Here is an 18,163-nt window from a genome sequence, read left to right on the forward strand (position 1 = left end):
CCGAAGGGGCGGACCTCGCAGGAAGGCCAGGAGGAGCCTGGCAGGTCCACCTCCCGCCTGGGGTGCCCGGACGCCTCCCGATGACGGCAGAGACACAGACACGTGGCGCGCAGGAGCCTGCCGGGCAGAGTGAGTTCGGAGAAGGGGCTTTGCCAGGGGCTGGAGGAGGAGCGGGACTCGCATGCGGGGGGAGGGCGCAGTCTCCTGGAAGGGGGCACGCTGGGACTGCAGTCCCACCCACACTTTCCTGGGAGTAAGCCCCACTGACTGGCATGGGACTGGCTTCTGAGTAGACCTGCATAGGATTGGGCTCTAAGGCTGCAGTCCCACCCACACTTTCCTGGGAGTAAGCCCCACTGACTGGCATGGGACTGGCTTCTGAGTAGACCTGCATAGGATTGGGCTCTAAGGCTGCAGTTCCACCCACACTTTCCTGGGAGTAAGCCCCACTGACTGACATGGGACTCGCTTCTGAGTAGACCTGCATAGGATTGGGCTCTAAGGCTGCAGTCCCACCCACACTTTCCTGGGAGTAAGCCCCACTGACTGGCATGGGACTGGCTTCTGAGTAGACCTGCATAGGATTGGGCTCTAAGGCTGCAGTCCCACCCACACTTTCCTGGGAGTAAGCCCCACTGACTGACATGGGACTCGCTTCTGAGTAGACCTGCATAGGATTGGGCTCTAAGGCTGCAGTCCCACCCACACGTTCCTGGGAGTAAGCCCCACTGACTGGCATGGGAGTCGCTTCTGAGTAGACATGCATAGGATTGGGCTCTGAGATTCTTATCTGTTTCTGCTTCTTTATGCTGCTTTTCCAGGGCCTATGAGAGAGTGGTAAAGGGGGTAATTTGACTTGAGCTCAGGGTCAAAAAGGGCGCTCAGGAGCCAAAGGAGTGGCCCAGAAATTTCCTGGGATCTCACATTTTCTGGTCTCACCTGGACTCACAAGCCTGCATGGGATGCTGGAGGCACTACCATGGGTGCAGAAGCCCTATGCACTGGGCCCAGAAATGTATGCATGACACTCCTTAACACAGGGCGCAATCCTAACCAACTTTCCAGCACCAAGGTAAGGGCAATGCAGCCCCAAGATAGGGGAACAAACATTCCCTTACTTTGAGGAGGCCTCCTCGACTGCCGCCCAACTGCAGGATGCAGCACATGCCCCTCTGGCACAGCTGTGTCAGTGCAGGGAAGTCAGTTAGGATTTGGGCTAGTGTCAAATCTGGGAAGAATCTAGCCTGCTACAATAGCTCTTTGGCTTGTGGATCTGCTTACTATGAAGGAGTGTACAGGAGCTCAGGGACACAGCTAAGGAAGTAAGTTTTCTTACTTTTCACACTGGGCACTTTCCATTCTAGTGCCAACCTAAATATGATGATGTGAATTTTCTGCAATGATTTTCTATATTTAAATTATTTTAGAGAGACTTAGGAGTGCGTTCAGTTTTCCCTATTACTGTATCTAGTTGCCAATGCCGCACAGGCAGGTAGATTTGGGCTCTGCATTGGGAAGTCCAGCAGAGCTGGACTCCACAGAGGATTCTGGCTGTTACTATCCCCACCACCCTGTTTTCACTCTCTCCCATCCATTTTGCCCCCCCCCCTTGGGAGGGACCCAACAGAAACTTTGTACCCCCTGATAAAATTCCTCTCAGTGATCCTGGCATTCTAAGCCTTGTTCGCACAAGTGTGGGGGAGAGGGGTGATCTGGACCACTGACCCCTCTTCCCTACCAACACCCTCTAACTGCATGCTTTTTTTCCTGGACAACTGAAGCAAGCCTAGGAGCATACAGCTTCGTGTGTGATCAGGGATGATCTGAGATTTGAACCAAAGGAATCCTAATTTGCAGTTTGGTCTCTTAGAGCTCAATCCAGTTTTCCAGTGCCAGTGCAGCCATGCCAATGGGGCGTGCACTGCATCCTGTGGTGGGGAGGCAATCACAGAGGCCTCCTCAAGGTATGGGAACACTTGTTCCCATATCTCAGAGCTGCATTATGGCTGGACCAGTGCTAGAAAGTTGGATAGGATTGGGCCCTTAGGCACTATTTACATCAGCAAATGTAAGACCTGTATTGTTTAAGCCCAGGAGACATAGGACCCAAATAAGTAAGTTTTTCCTGCTCCAAAATAAGTGTGCCTAGGATTTCAGGGTGACTTGTGTAAAAGACTGAGGGCACAATCCTATCCAGTTTTGCAGTGCTGGTGCAGTCATGCCAGTGGAGTGTCTGCTGCATCCTGTGATGGAGGGGCAGTCACTGGGGTCTACTCAAGGCGTAGGAACATATGTCCCCTTACCACAGAGCTGCATTGTGGCTACATTGGAGCTGGAAAGTTGGATAGGATTGGGCCCTTAAGCACTTCCTTGTTGTAGCCACAAAACCCTATTATTCAACTGTTGAAAAGGAATCATACAGATGGGCAAAACAAAGTAGAGATTTTTTTTTAAATTCTAGACAATGGGCAAGAACAAGGCTAAAGGTCAAAAGCAGAGGAATGTCTTCCAAGTGGCTAACAAAAAAATCACAAAACCCAAAAGTAAAACCAAGCCGGTGATGACAAGCCTAAAAAAGGTTGGTACAGTATTAACTATTGTTTTCAGTGTGTCTGAAGAATTGCTTTGAATTCTTTGCTGTAAGAAACATCTTGAAATCTCATGAGACTGTGTTGTGCAGGCTCCTGCCATCAAACCTAGCTGTGGCATGGTAACAGAAGCTACAAGGCTATGGAACACCTAATTTGTTGCTCATTCACCCGACTTCTCTCTCAAATTTATGATTGATAGTCAAAATTGATTATAAAAATAATTGCTTTTCTCTTAAAAAATAACTCTGGGGCACAAAACTATTCTTGGTTATTCTCAAATGTGTGTTTCTTACCTTGCCCATCACACATTTTCCTTTCCTTCTCCAAAGATGACTGGTCATGTAATCCTATGTTCTAGTTAATACTATTGTTTGTGCTACACCAGTCCAGTACACATCAATATCTTAAGCCTGTCCAGCACAAAGCAAACAACTCTTTGGTGGCCAGCATTGATGGTAACCCTGACAGCACCCATCATTCATGGGACAGTGGCTCAACAACAGCCCCACACTATGATGATTGACTCCTTGTACGTCTAGTGAATCTACCCACCCACAGTTGTGACCTTGTTTGAGATAGAATGCAGAATAGCAGTTTCAAAATATAGGATTTGACTGCGGTACTTTCAGAGCTTATCCACTGTTGTAGATGCACAGTGGGTGTTGGGTTTTCCTTCTTGCATATCCTTTTGGTGTGTAGGGTAAGGAAGATCTGGAAAGCTTTATGCTTAAATCTCTGATTTAGAGACATGGTTTTCAAGAAAAAAGCAATGGACTGACTACATTGCTTCTCCACACTGAGTGCTTTGCTAATCTTGCATATTTCTGGAAGTTTCCCTTCCTTAGCAAAAGTAATGGGCCAAGGTACTGCATAAGACTGCTTCTTTTGCTGTCCTACAGTTAGCTGCTCTGTCAAATTCTTTACCAAACTTCTGAAATGTTTGTGTGTAATTCAGTGAAGCCCAAATGAAAGAGGTTCTGCCTTACTTTAGAACTTGTTCTATTCAGTGTGTATCTTTATAGCTGTTAACATGCTAATAACTTCAGGTTCACCTAGAATATGTATCATACCTTATTTTCTTTATTTCCCAAGATTAATATTTTGAACGATGAAAAGGTTAATATGGTGAATAAGGTATTTATAGAAGTGCAGAAAGAAGGCAAGCCATTCTCCAAAGCCCCTGCATCAGACTCTCCAAAGGAGCAGGTAATCACCTGGTAATTCTCTGTTTATGTGCTAAAAATGTGCTATCTTGCATTCTTGATTTGGGCTGCAATTACTTATCTACGAGTATGTCCCATTGATGGGCCCAATCCTATCCAACTTTCCAGCACCGGTGCAACCTCAATGCATCCCTAGGGAAGGGAACAAATGTTCCCATACTTTGAGGAGGCCTCTGTGAGTGCTTGCCCATCACAGGATGCAGTGTATGCCCCACTGGCACAGCTGCTTCAGCACTGGAAGATTGGATAGGGTTGGGCCCTAACTTAGTAGGGCTTACTTCTGAGTAGACATGCATAGGCTTGATATGCGTATATTAAAATAGGCAATGTGAATCCTGTCTGCTCCTTAATTACCTGACAATGAGAAAACATTGATAGCACTGCTGATCATTAAAGGTATCTGTTTTCATTTTGGAAAGAAGAAAATGTTTCTCCATATTGTTTTGCTAATGAATTCAGGTCTCTGAACTGAAAACTTCCTATTTAGGTGTTTTGTCCCAGAACAAAAGTGTCATAGCACTTGATCCTTGAAGGGACTGCTGCAGATCCTTGAAATGGGGAGCACTGAATCTCTCAGGATTGTATTTAAAATCAGAATAACTATTCTGTTGTAGTCATTTGCTAGTAAGGCTCTTCCATTCTCCGTCAATATTGTGCTTGACTTGGGTGATAAGCTATTTTTTTTCTGCAGTTGTTGAGTCTTCTCAGTTCTGACAAAGTAATTCAGTCAGAAATAGGATTGCTTAAACACATGCCTTTTAGGCTTCAGTTCTCCTGAAGTCTGTAATGATAGCTGTACAGTCGTATTTTGAGAAGCAGGATTGTATTCCTGCAAGTGTGTACATAAGACAAATAGCTGAAGAAGAAATCTCTACTGCCAAGTACATGAGTGTGCGTGTGTTTATTTTCCCTTCAGATTCCAAAGCCCCTAACTGTTGAACCAGCTAATGTGGATGCTGCTGTTAACTTGCTGTCACAGTTGTAGCAGGAAAGACGTCTACAGGCTAACAACGCATTTCCTGGTATATCAACACACAGAAACTCTTTGTATATTTTTTTATTTTAAAAATCTTGTTAATGTACAAGCATTGGCAATCTTTAATACAAACTACAAATAGTGCTTTCCCAAAAGCTAGGAATATGGAATGTCAGAAGTAAAAAATAAGGAGGGGGTAAGAAAGAAACTTAAAGTGCTAATAAAGAAGGCACTCACCAAAACAATTAGCATAATTTAGATAATGCCCTTCATGTTTACAATTGGCAGTGACATTTTTAGACATAGGGCCAAAAGCTTTAGAATCACCAGAGTCAGGTGGTGAAACTTGAATAAAATGCATTAAGTCTATTGGCACTGTGAAATTTTGGTTTCTGAAGAACAAATAATAGCACAGGCCAACACACAGTTTGCTTCCTTAAACTTTACACCTATTCCTGGGTATATTTGGGGGGCTGATTCCAAAAATGACATCCATTTTGCCCTATCACATCTAGTTTTGGAGACATGTCATAGCCTCTTTAGTGAATGGTTCAAGCATCTTCCTCATGAGGAAGCCTACACCATGGCTTCCTCATGAGGAAGCTGCCTGAACCATTCACTAATGAGGCTATACTATATCTCCAAAACTAGATGTGATAGGGCAAAACGGATGCCATTTTTGGAATTGGCACCCAAATTCATATCAAACCACCATAAAGTTTGGGAAAAACTTTTCTGACCTTCAATTTTGAAAGCCAGTTCATTATTTGTTCTACAGAAACCAAACTGCATTGTGATGGTTTGAGGGTACCAACCCCTGCACTGATTAAAAAGCCACTTCTATTTGAGCTTAGAAAGTATTCATAGTAATGAAGTCAAAGAGAAATGCACGCCCAGTGCTGGTGAACTACAAAAATGTTTACATTCATTTTTTAAAATATTCGTGATATGAAATGAAATCTACAATATTATATCGTTAGAGGTAGATGAGGCAATCTGGCTGATCAAATCTAGTAGTTCAGTATCTGCACATCAAAAAGATCACAGACTCCTTCATTATCATCCAGGTTGAAGCTGTAGTCATCTCCAGGAGTAGGGGAGAGTCGTAGGAGAGGAAAAACTGTAGAACAAAAAGTATCTTAATTTAAGCACAATTGGTGCCCCACAGCTGTAGGATAAGGTCACCTGCAGCAGACACAAAGTTTACAGGCTCTCCTGTAAGTACTCTTATGTACTCAGGTGGGTAGTTCTCAGTGTACCTGGACATTATGTAACCAGCTGAACCTTTGTTGCTGTATTTCTTTATTCTTTCCAAAGTTCCTCATTTTTGCTGTATAAAGGTCTTTTGGGGCTGGGAATGGGGTTGTAAAAGATCTTCTACTGTATACTACCTTCTATATAGAAGTTGTGTATTATATTACATACTCAAGAGTATTATATATTCACTGTGGCTTTTTTTGTTGTTGGACTGAGCAATATCCCTTCAATAGATATTATGCAAAAACAGCTGTTTTAGTTTCCTGAAAAAAGAACCTATAAAAGCTACTGTGACTGTGTTGATGCAGTGGTAATATTTATTAAGGGATGTTTTAATTGGTTCTGTATTTTTTAAACCTCTATTTTTAAAAACAAATTTTGAATGAATTCAAGACAAAATACAGGCAGCCCTTGATCTCTGAGGTATCTATTTGAAGCTGTGTGCCAGTTGGGTGTGGATGGCCTGGAGCTTTTTTGGCCGAAAACTGGAAGTTTTGCTTTTCAGCCCTCAGAAGGCCCTCTGAATCTAACCAGGGCACAGCATCAGTCATGTGTGGAGGCTTTGAGGTTCCCAAAACCATGACTTTGAATATCCATGGATGCTCTGGGAACAGAACCCCCACAGATAACAAGGGATGCCCTTTACATGCCTTGCAATAGTTCATTCCCCTCTGGTAAAGTGAACTGAGAAGGAGCATGTAGAATTACTACCTACTTTATCTTGTGATGGAATTTAATGAACAAGAGAAATCAAAGGGAAAAAACATAAGGTTGAAGTTATGTTCAACCTGAAGTTTCCTGGCTCTTGTTTCTCTTCAGCCTAGTTATATGAGCAGCCTGAATGAGGCTGCTAGGCTGCAATCCTACCCACACTTACTCAATAAGCTTACTTCTGAGTAGACATCCCTAGGATTTCTGTGTGTGTGTTCATATATGAACTTGACACACCTCTGCGCACCCACGCCCTCAGAGATGCCTCATTATCATCTCTGGTCTAAAGTGTTGTCCTGCATAGCATGCTTTGCCAGTGCAGAATATGATGGGCTCAACTATGGAGCTGAAATGTAGGACAGAAGCACATTTACAGCACAAACCTCACAGGTTTATTTGGAATGAAGTCACACTGTATTCAATGGAATGCAGTCTCAGGTATCTGTGTAGGATTGTAGCCTTTAAAAATGAGAAGGAACTGGGGCTTTTTATGCTGAAATAAGCTTTGGGCCACATCCTGCCACACAAACATGAGATGTAATTGTTTTTCAGGTACATGCGAGAAGAGAGCTTGCTACATGGGTAGTCAGTTTGTGCTACGCTACGAATGGAAACAGATCGTTGAGTTTTCTATGATGAATCAGGATACATGCAACAGAGGATATGCTCCAAGAATGTGTTAAACCATTAATGCTTCCAACCATATTGTGGTTTTGCAGTTATAAAAGGAACAAGTTTCCACTCTAAACAAATGAACTAAAATTTCAGAATGTTATACTGGAGCAGTAAAAGCAGCTGTGCTAAGTGAAGCCACAATTAAAGAACTCTGTATCCTGCAGTTCACAATGTAAGAGTACGTGATTTTAATAATGTTCATTGTGAGTTTGTTAAGGAATGTAAAGACATGTAGAGATTTAGCAAATAAAGCAGTTTAATTCTGCTTAGGACTCGTTTGGGCAAGATTCTGTTCTATCAGGGTGACTTTAAAAAAAAATGGGACTTTTTCTTCTTTTCACTATTTATATTCCATCTTTCTAATGCCAACCTCAGAGAAAAAAATACAAAATGTAAAACAATGGTTTCATGGACCATTCTGAGCTTAACTAATAGACAGTTGCATGTCTGTAATTGTAAAGAAAAGTAACAGGAATAGGAAAAGCTTACCGTCAGAGGACATCAATTCATCAATTATATCGCCGTTAATTATACCTATCAACACAAAAACAATTTTGTTTCTATTTGCATAGGTAAGGCCATTCAATTATCTACCAAATAAGACAGAATTATATGGCTTATAGCACCATGTGGTAGAACTCCAGAACAAGGTTTTCCCCCTTCTAGGACAGCATCAAAAGGAGGCAGCAGCTAAATAGCTGTGCTAGGTTACTTTCCTATTTTACAATTTCAGCTACTGACAACCCTCCCCCCACCCCAGCAAGCACCAACAGAATGATTTTCTTTACCGCCAGGCTCGTCCATCTTTGCTATGTCAAATGTGTTTGGCTTGAGAATACTATTAACATCCAGTGATAGGAAGGGCTGACAGGTATTTGAGCTAGGTGTGGTTTCTGGTACAAGGTTGCCATACAGGTCAGAGTCTGGAATGCTGGCACAGAGAGTTTCAGGAGATGGGCTCCTTTCCAAACTGCTGCCTGTTAACATGGGGAAATTCATGTTAGAAAACCAACATAGTGCAACTGACAGAAACTTGAACACACTTTTTGCTGAACTCTCCTGTTTCCTGTCATAGGTGTAAATATTAGCAGGCATCTGATAGTATGATTAGACAACAGAGACATGTTCAACATTTCTGTAAGCCTTCAAATTCAGATTACCATGCGAAGAGTGTCTTATTCCCTTGAGAAATCTGATTCTTATCAATGCTGCAGTGGTTCTCATGCCCTTACCACCACCACTCCTGCTATGACGGTCAGCTTGGAATCAGAATTCCCAAAAACCTAGCAGGCACTACCAAGTCTCAGACTAGGGGGGTTATTGTATCTAAGTACTGAATATTGATGTCCATCATTGCTTGATGGAATGGATTATTTGCACCTACCTGTTGGCATTTCTGTCACCAGTGCCTGCGAAAGAGATTGTCCCTGAATAATGTCTTTAGACTCCTGTAAATTCTGAGGATCTGTATTCGGTTTGGGAGAAGTTAGTGAAGCTGCAGCTTGAGATGGAGGTTGCACAAGATCATCTGGTGGGGGAACTGGAAAAACAACTGGCTTGGAAGAACTGGGTTCTTTATTGATGAGCAGCACATGGATAGGTCCCAAATGACTCTTTAGGTTGATCTGATATTTCTTCTGCCCCTTTAAAAAGATGGTGCTTTTAAAGGCAAAGTTACAATCGTTCACAAAAGCAGAATAATCATTAACTATGTCAATCAACCTTTACATGATCAAGATCATAAGACAAGGATAAGAAGTGAATTTTCCTAAAGTGGCTGCATATGCTGAATTCACATCTTCCTAGAAACAGCAGGGTAATTAACAGTGAAGAGTCGTTGGCAATAATTCATCTCACAGACACAAACACCCCCCAAAATTGTCTTTTTAGCTAGGATGTCACAGTTGAATCCTTCTTTATACTCACTGCTTCCCAAATCTGTTTCAATTAACACTTAGCTTGACTCAAGGTACAGGCAACTCTTCAGCACAGAACACAAAGCTTATGCTTCCTCAGAACAAGAGTGAGTATACATTGTACTCTAATGAACATTGCGCTACAATCATTTTATGGAATTAAGCTATTTTTTTCTTCCTAGAGTTAAAAAAAATTAATCAAAACTACCTGTGCTGGGATGGATGTATTTAATAGAAACAGAAGTTAAAAATAAATATTTTGCAACAGATGCTGGCAACTGTTTGGCTGAATCTTGCCCATCTCTCCCCCCCCCCCCCATTTTTCTTCTATTGGTGATTCTTGGGAGGATAAAGGGGAGTGGAAGAAAGAGTGCATTAAAAAAGAAAACCTTCTATCCCCTCTCTGGAGCTAGGAAATGGCTCAGAGAGAAGGTAGGGAAAGAGAAGAGGAAGGTGGTTTAGGAAAGAAAAAAATCTGTTCCACACCATCAGTTTGGGTACTTCCAGGTGTCACACTCCTGAGGGAGTTTACAGAATGCAAGAGCAACAAGAGAACCACTCTTGTTCATGAACTCTGCATGCCCCATCTCCTGAGTGCATGTGGCCAGGCACTGATAGATCATAGGGAGGACAGCTTGGTTTGCCAGCACCTGTTCAAGTAATCTACTGATAAAATGTGTTGATGACTAAAATGTTAAGATGGGGATAGTGCAGTAGATCAGCTTTCGGTTCTAATTAAGATCATAAGAAGAGCCCTGTTGCATCAGGCCAAAGGCGTACCTAGTCCAGCTTCCTGTATCTCAGTGGCCCATCAGATGCCTCTAGGAGAGCTCAAGATAACAAGATATCTGTATCCTGTTTCCATTCTGTTGCATCTGGCATTCAGAGACAGGTTACATTTAAAACCCAGAGGCTACATACAGCCTTGTAACCTGCGATGACTTGTAACTTGCGATAGGACTTTTCCTCCATAAGTCTGTCCAATTCCCTTTGAAAGGGATCTAGGCAAGGTGCCATCACTACATCCTGCAGCAAGGAGTTCCCCAGATTAATTGCATGCAGGGTAAAGTAATATTTCCTTTTTTCTGTTTTGACTCTCCTGCCAGGCAATTTTAGTGGATGTTCCTTGGTTCTGGTTTTGGGTAGCAATTTAGATGTTATTCAGTAATTCCCACTCGGATGAAGATATGAACAATTCTTCCTAAAGTATACATAGGGGTTATCACCTGTAATCATTGTCAATTTCTCCTTCGAAAGACAACAAAACCAAAAGTGTACTATGATTTTTCAAAATTGTGTAAGAAACTAAACTGAAAGTGTTAAGTCGTAAAGAACAACTTATGATCGTCCAACTTAATTTCTGGAAAAAAGAAAACAACCACAACTCTTCTAGATTTCTTTTAAATTTGCCCTTCAGGCAAAATAAATATCCACATCATGTAAATTAAAAAATAAGTATATTCGTCCAAGCTGTTAATTAAGCAAACTAATTCCCAGACACTGCCCTGAACCAACACAATCATTTTGTTTTTTTGCTAATAATCAAACAGGCAGATTAAAACAGCTGTTTATACATACCACATGGGGTACAGGAACTTCCAGCTGTGTGCCAGAAGGTGCCTGGATTGCGAGCAGTGTATCGCCTGACATGGAGTAATTAGCAAGTGTGAAGTAAAGGCATTTAGTTACACACATTGTGGGATAATACACAATAAACTCAACATAGTACATGCATAGCCTTTTATAATCAGCTTGGAAGCCACACATTTTCATGCAACAAACTAACAAAATCTACTGTTATCTCCCTTCCTCCCCACATAAAGTATGGCTTTATTTATGGACAGTACAGTGATACTTAGCTCTGTACAATCCTAATATCACTTCTCTACATTATGCCACTTTGACCTTCTTAACTCAATCTGGTGCTTCCTCTTCCTCCTTTTGTCCAGTGCAATAGCTAGGGAAATGCATCTAATACTTATTTTTGAGTGATAGCCAGATTTAAAATAACATACAGCATGTTGTATTGTGAGTGGGAGAATTCTACCTCCTGCTGATGATATCCTGAAGATTCTTAGGGCAAGACAGGTCTCCTCCTGTCTTTTCATATTAGAATCAATTCTGAAAACTAGCCAACAAGGTTCTATTTCAACCAACAGTTTAGTGATTAAACTAGCAACGCTGACTGTATAGCCTTCAGGTCACATAAGATACACCACTGGGTTCCCTTTGTTCCCACACCAGGTATGAGTGGACTGAATATCCCAACAAACGTACCATTGAAGCAGTCACAAATATCTTCATGAGTGATATATGAAAAAGTGGTTTGTATCAAGGAAATAGAGTAAATCAGAAAGATGACAGTGTGAAACTAGTGATATTTTCAGTGTTTAGATGTTCATGAGAAGTTTGGAGTATTTCATCTGGCATGCAATGCAACAATGATTGAAACTTAAATGGGTTTACAATAATGGCTACTACCTATTTTAAAGCAGACTCCACAAAAAGGAAAAAAATAGGACTGCCTCCTCCCTTCTTTTATTAGGCTTTGATGAAAACCTACTAACAGCACAACCCAAGAACATTTACTCAGAAGAAAGTCCCATCACGTAGAATGAGATCCTCCCAAGTAAACATGTATAGAATTACAGCTTAAATCAATGGTAAGCTACTAAGATAATGTCCTTTATTGGACTGCCATCAAGCCTTCAGAACTTCACTTCCCTCATATTCTACAGAGAAATTCTGCCCCCAACACTCACTGCCAGCAGCCTACCAGTCACCCCTATGAGCTGTTGGCAAAATCTACAATACCATTTGAGAAACTGCCAATTGCTTTCCATCATGCATTCTAGCTTCCTTTTTTTGTGTGTCCTGTTGCAATATTTCAAGAATTATACAGTACATGTTTTAAAGGATATCTCTTATTTGCGGAGTCTTCCTTGACATTTTTGATGCTTTGCTGTAGCCACAGTTTCTGTTGATCCAGCTCCTTTTCTTTCAGTTCCAGATCTTCAATTTCAGCTTCAAGGTATTTCAGTCTATCTACAACCTCCTTTGTATTGCAACCGGCACCAACACCTCTTAAAAATGAGTGAAAGTGTATTATTACTGAAAAACACAACTTATGAAGAGAAAGTAGGGAAAAAATAGCATTGCAGAAGGTGGGGTGACAAACTTTACAGAAATTTTATGATATTTGTTAATATGTTAATGTTTTTATCTGGTTTTTAATATTATGTTTTAATCTGCTTTTAACCTGTTGTAAGCTGCCCTGGGTTCCTTTGGGGAGAAGGGCGGGGTATAAATAAAGTTTATTATTATTATTATTATAAGTGTTAGTTCCATACATGATCTGAACAGGATGCCCAAATCTAAACTAAATCTAGTAACACTTTTTTCCCCTCACAAGGAAAACAGAATGATCTTTACTATAATGGTGGGTTGGATATTTAAATCTAATTTTTTTGGTTCCCCCTAAACAAAGTGTGTGATTAGACAAGGTAGAATGATATGCTAACTTTTATCCAGAACACTACCTATTCACTTTTTGCTTCTGCTATTTTGATAAAACACTAGAGAAGGGGGTGGGGGAGGGAGGGAGGGAGGGAGAGAGAGAGACTCTTATTTCACAGTTTGTAGCCTCATCTCATTATTCCTTTAATAGTAACATCAGCTTGGAAAAATACTGTTTTCAGGATTCAGTTAGTGCTGAATAGATGGGACACAACATTATCTGTCTGTTTGTCTCCCTGGGTTTAAAACATGCATAAAGCCCTATACTGTTTGACAAGTCACCAAATATTGGCTGCCTTTATGTCTAGTTCTGAAGATCTGGGTCAACAAGAGCTTCACTGTCCATCACTGTATGGCTTTGCTGAAGAAAATAAAAGATGAGGATACTGAACTGAAAACAGACTAGATATGCCCGGAACAGCCAGCATCGTACTACAATTTTAACCAGGGTGTGATATGAAGTTCAGTGGAAATGGTGCTTATAGGGAGAACAACAGGCTTTCAAAAGTTGTGAGAGAGAACAAGAGTGAGAGAGAATCAACTCTTGCATGTTATAGCTCTTTGAATTTTCTGGGGTGGCTGGACATGCCTCACAGCCAACAAGTCAATTTCCTGGCCACCAGAGAATGCATTCATTTTTGTGGCATAATATACTTCCATCCCCTCTCAGACCCTTGCCTGAAGAATTAAAGTGGCCCCACGGAATAGAGAATTTAGCTTTTCCTGAAATAAATTACTATTAATTCCAAAATGCTTAATTGCATTCCGTGAAAGGAAGGTGTATCAGCCCCTTTTATTTATTTGTTTATTTGTCTGTTAAAAAAAAAACAGAAGTACAGAAAATTGGTTCTCTTACTTCCATTGAATGCTGTTCTTTGACTTTTTTTCAATGAGATCTATACCTTCCAAAACGTTGGTGATGTCATAGATCCGTCTTTTTTGTCTTACTGCGAGTGTGTCAGCAGCCTGGTGAGAAAAGAGAGATAAAGAACAATTAATGCAAATGAAGTGCAAAAGGGAAGGCTCATTAGACAGCTCCAGTGAAGCTGGACAAGCCTCTTGGGGAATATTAATCACCACTCTCAAAAGATAGCTCTTCAAACTGACAAAGCCACAGATGTGCAGTTAGATGTCTTGGACCACCCTCCCTGTCTCTGGAGTAAGACAAGGACAGTCACCTTCATACAAAATGCCTGTAAGAATGACCCCCTCAAACATGCCTGGAGAATTCCTTGCATGAGAACAAGTTCTTTCAGAGTTACCCATGCATGTGTCAACTTGGGGAAAAGAAAGCAGGGGAATAGTTGAAAAGATGGTATGCCATTCCTGAACAGGATCCAAAAGGAATAATCTGCCATTTTCTTTTAAATATGCAACACAGACTATCAAGAGTGGAAACAATATGGCAATTCACTGTGGCAAACGAAGGTATGCTTATTTACATTTTTTGTGGAAGTGAAATGTTACACCAGACTTGCTTAAGGTCCAAAAGGCAATGGGCAAATTGGACAATAAAAGACAATGATGGATCTCATGAATCGAAGCAGAAAATGAAATAAGAGAGACAAAAATCAGATTAAAATCATGAGGATTCAGAGGCATGCTCTAGTACAGATTATTTTATTGCACCCACAGTGGTGCAAAACGACAGCAGAAGGGAAAGTAAAGTTCAGTCTGCAAGTAACAGCCTCAGTGATTAGCAGTCTAAGCTCTGAGCCTCAAATTTTTGTGTTGGCATGGTCCCAGGCTTCTTGCCTTCAGAGGATCAGGCCACCTGTAATTGTTTTTCTTTCATCGGGTCAAAATACATTTGGTTTCTAACACTGGTTAAAATGGGCAATAAAATTACAATATTTTAATACTGATCCAGGAGAACAGAGGACTGAACTTAGTTGCAAAAATACTCTGACTCTAAACATGTTTGTCTGGACCTCTCTCTCACTGAAATCAGTGGCGCTTATTTCTGAATAAACCTGCCAATGTTCAGATTACAAGTTTGCTGGCAGTGAATCTCTAATTGCAAGCTTTCTTTGGAACAAACATACAATTTCAGATCATGTGGAGATTATTAACAGCTTTATCACATTTTTAATTGTTTTACAATATTTACTCTGTACGTCCACATAACAGCTTTGGGAAGCAGGCTGTTATCTTAATTCTATAGATAAAATCAAGATGTTGATGGATGGCAGTGCACCCTTGGCCACTAGGAGACTGGAGGTCTACAATAGTAGTGATTTGAATCCATCCTTGCCCAGTTCCAGCACTGTAGATCCTCAATCATAACTCATATCACAGACTTCCCTTTAAATGAACACTTGTCCATCTAGCTCAGTATTTTGTCTACACTGACAAAGTGAAGCAGCTCTTCAGAGTTTCGGATGGGCTTTTCCAGACTGGTTTAGAGCTGCCAGGGATTGAACTTGGGACCTTCTGCATGGGACCCATGTGCTCTGGGAACCATGTGCTTGTCACTGAGCCACACTCCCCATCAGATCTGATGGTTTCATATCCACCATTGCTTACCATCGCCACCCCTTCCTGGAATAGGTTTCATATGATCTTTAGAGCGTCATTCTTCATTGCATACTATAGTTAGCAACTTGTTCAGGACAGGGCACAATTCCTTCTGGGTTAACAGTTTACCATGCCCTCATGACACAGCGGCACATGTTTTCTCTCTTCTTGGGCATTCAGAAGTAAGGTTCCTCCAGTAGGTAGGCAGCGAAACTTGGAAGGCTTGATTCAAATCACACTTCTGCAAGGAATTCACATTACAGTCTTGGGCATGCCAGTTTTAGCCATCATATCAGTCTATCTGGAATAGCAGCTACTTACTTTGATTTTCCACAGTGTTACGCAAGACCAAAAGTGCTATATAAACAGAGGTAGCATGGTGCCACTCAAGCCACTTAAAAATACAGTGATGTCACTTTGCAATCTTGAGTGGCCCCACAATGCCTATTGATTCTCAATGTGCTTATTTCCTTGCTGCAAAGCTACACAGGAGATGGCCTTTTATTAGATTCGGTTAGTAGCGCATCTGCTTCAGTACCTACACTACAGTGACAGTCACTACAGTGACTAGGAATGCCAGGGACTGAAACTGGGCCATTCTGCATGTAGAGCATGTGCTCTACTACTGAGGCCTCTCTCTAGTTGTTGTTATTTATAATACTTGCTTGTTTAAGTAGTGCCATCACCGAGCATGGCACTTCACACAGAGGTGAAAATATAGTTTCCTGTCCCAAGGAGCCTACAATCTACATACTGATTCAAGGGAAAAGACGGGGGGGGGGTGTGTGGAGGGATGGGAAAACAGGAGAAGCTAAGAAGTTGATTCAGTGACATGTACTTAGTATGGCCACAGGAGTCAATGGGGTCTAATGCACTGGCGAGCCAGGCAGCTCCAAGCGACCACTGGACCTTCTTGAGGGTGCAGAGCTGGCAGAGTGGTCGGCCTCTTCCTTCCTGAATAGGAACCTCCTCGGGTCCCAATCCAGAAGATGAAGGCCTGAAACCAGAGGTTTAGAGATTATGGTCCCAATCCAGGAAGGAGATTATAACCCCTCTGGCCCCGATCCAGAGGTGGCAGAGAATATGGCCCCGATCCAGGGGGGAGATTCTGGTTCCTCTGGCCCCGATCCAGGGGGAGATTCTGGTTCCTCTGGCCCCGATCCAGGGGGAGATTCTGGTTCCTCTGGCCTCAATCCAGAGATTATGGCCCCGATCCAGGGGGAGATTCTGGTTCCTCTGGCCCCGATCCAGGGGGAGATTCTAGTTCCTCTGGCCCCGATCCAGAGATTATGGCCCCGATTCAGGGGGAGATTCTGGTTCCTCTGGCCCCGATCCAGAGATTATGGCCCCGATCTAGGGGGAGATTCTAGCCCCTCTGCCCCAATGCAGAGGTGGCAGAGATGATGGTCCTGATCCAGAGGTGGCAGAGACTGTGGTCCCACCGGGGGAGGCGACGGTCCCTCTGGCCCCAGTGCGGAGCCGGCCCGCCCCACCGGCCCCCGGACCCCCTCGCACGCACCGCCTTGAGGTCGAGCACGCCGTCCTTGGCCTCCTGCAGGAGGGACACGAACTTGGCGGTGAGCAGCCCCAGGCTCTTCTCGTGCCGGCCGCCGCCGCCCGCGCCCGCGCCGCCCTCCGCCGACTCGGCCAGCAGCGCGGCCATGCTGCATCCCCCCGCCGGCCGCAGCCCCACGTGGCGCCGCCGTCTGCTCCTCCGGCGGCAGCAGCGGGGCCCGCGCCAGGCTTCGCCCACCGGCTGCCCGAGCGGAGGAAGTGACGCGCCGCAGTTGCCGGGAGACCGCTCTTGTGTAGGGAAGAGGGAGAGGAGCGGCCGGGGAGGAGCGCGGCCCCCTGTCCCCGGGGCTGATCCTGCGCGGAGCAGGCGCAGCAGGGAGCCCTCCCGCGGTGGCGGGCCTGCCTCAGCCGCTTTGAGGGCACCAGAGGGGCCCCACCAGCCCAGGCTCCTCTGCCCCACGGTGGCCCCAGACGCCTAGGGGGCCCGCAGGACCCCGCACCCCACTGCCACTGCCCTGCGCCCGCCAGCCCACTTCTAGGGCCACCCGTCAGGGCTTGGAACCTGTGGTGGACCCTGCCCACATCCTGTGGCAAGGAGTTCCACAGGCCAGACCAGCCATTTTCAACCACTGTGCTGTGGCACACTGGTGTGCTGCGAATGGTCCCCAGGAGTGCCGTGGGAATTTGGGGCATTTATTAACAGGGCCGTTGGGGGATGCGAGCCCCCCCCCCATTGACAGCACAGTGTGCCTTGTCAATTGTGAAAAAGCTGATGGTGCGCCTTGACCATTTTAGTGCCTTGCCAGTGTGCCCTGAGATGAAAAGGGTGGAAAATCACTGGGCTAGACACACGCTGGGTAAAGAAGTATTGTCTTCTGTCTGTCCTCAGTGGACGCCCCCTGGCTCTGGTGTTTCGCGAGAGGGAAAGAACATCCCCCTATCTATCCATCCCTTGCATAATTTTGTACATCTCAATCATGCCCTCCCTCCCCAGGTGCCTTTTTTTCTAGACTGAAGAGCCCCAAACACTGTATCATTTCCTCATTGGGTGGCGGTTAACAACACTAACGGCACAATCATAAGAAAATAATAAGAGCCCCACTGGTTCAGGCCAAAGGCCCATCCAGTCCAGGTTCCTGAATCTCACAGTGGCCCACCAGATGCCGCAGAGGCCACAGAATACAAGAGATCTGCCTCCTGGTGCTCTCCCTTGCAGTTGGCATTCTGAGGTAGCCTACTTCTAGAATCAGGTTGCACATACCCATC

The 18,163-nt window shown here is 43.6% G+C and overlaps 2 protein-coding genes across 3 annotated transcripts; one reads left to right on the forward strand and one right to left on the reverse strand.

Annotated features, from left to right (window-relative positions):
- Nucleotides 1–21: 21 nt before the first annotated feature.
- Nucleotides 22–7,698, forward strand: RBIS (ribosomal biogenesis factor). Its single transcript, XM_066622787.1, has 5 exons — nucleotides 22–129; nucleotides 2,462–2,578; nucleotides 3,684–3,797; nucleotides 4,731–4,836; nucleotides 7,311–7,698. The coding sequence occupies exons 2-4, from the start codon at nucleotides 2,465–2,467 to the stop codon at nucleotides 4,797–4,799; spliced, it is 297 nt and encodes a 98-aa protein (XP_066478884.1). The 5' UTR covers nucleotides 22–129; nucleotides 2,462–2,464; the 3' UTR covers nucleotides 4,800–4,836; nucleotides 7,311–7,698.
- On the reverse strand, nucleotides 5,413–17,054 carry E2F5 (E2F transcription factor 5). 2 transcript variants are annotated; one of them, XM_066622786.1, is made up of 10 exons: nucleotides 16,902–16,984; nucleotides 15,392–15,623; nucleotides 13,722–13,831; nucleotides 12,271–12,432; nucleotides 11,627–11,670; nucleotides 10,928–10,992; nucleotides 8,818–9,076; nucleotides 8,222–8,410; nucleotides 7,923–7,967; nucleotides 5,413–5,910 (listed from the first exon to the last, which is right to left on the reverse strand). In XM_066622786.1, exons 2-10 carry the CDS (start codon nucleotides 15,392–15,394, stop codon nucleotides 5,801–5,803), a joined length of 987 nt encoding a protein of 328 aa, XP_066478883.1. In that variant the 5' UTR covers nucleotides 15,395–15,623; nucleotides 16,902–16,984; the 3' UTR covers nucleotides 5,413–5,800. The 2 variants fall into 2 exon arrangements, with proteins under 2 accessions (XP_066478883.1, XP_066478882.1); XM_066622785.1 differs by lacking the exon at nucleotides 15,392–15,623 and having other exon boundaries at nucleotides 16,902–17,054.
- Between the last annotated feature and the right edge of the window lie 1,109 nt (nucleotides 17,055–18,163).

Source organism: Tiliqua scincoides, chromosome 4, assembly GCF_035046505.1.
Source record: "Tiliqua scincoides isolate rTilSci1 chromosome 4, rTilSci1.hap2, whole genome shotgun sequence".
Lineage (NCBI taxonomy): Eukaryota > Metazoa > Chordata > Lepidosauria > Squamata > Scincidae > Tiliqua > Tiliqua scincoides.

Excerpts from the sequence above, each read along its gene's own strand:
- RBIS (XM_066622787.1), top strand. The coding sequence starts at position 2,465 with ATGGGCAAGAACAAGGCTAAAGGTCAAAAGCAGAGGAATGTCTTCCAA. Across the intron at positions 2,579-3,683 it reads TGATGACAAGCCTAAAAAAG|ATTAATATTTTGAACGATGA; the intron begins GTTGGTACAGTA and ends TTATTTCCCAAG. Across the intron at positions 3,798-4,730 it reads CAGACTCTCCAAAGGAGCAG|ATTCCAAAGCCCCTAACTGT; the intron begins GTAATCACCTGG and ends TTTTCCCTTCAG.
- E2F5 (XM_066622785.1), bottom strand. The coding sequence starts at position 17,045 with ATGGCCGCGCTGCTGGCCGAGTCGGCGGAGGGCGGCGCGGGCGCGGGC. Across the intron at positions 11,671-12,270 it reads GAAGACTCCGCAAATAAGAG|TTTTTCATATATCACTCATG; the intron begins ATATCCTTTAAA and ends GATACAAACCAC. Across the intron at positions 7,968-8,221 it reads AAAGATGGACGAGCCTGGCG|GTATAATTAACGGCGATATA; the intron begins GTAAAGAAAATC and ends TTGTGTTGATAG.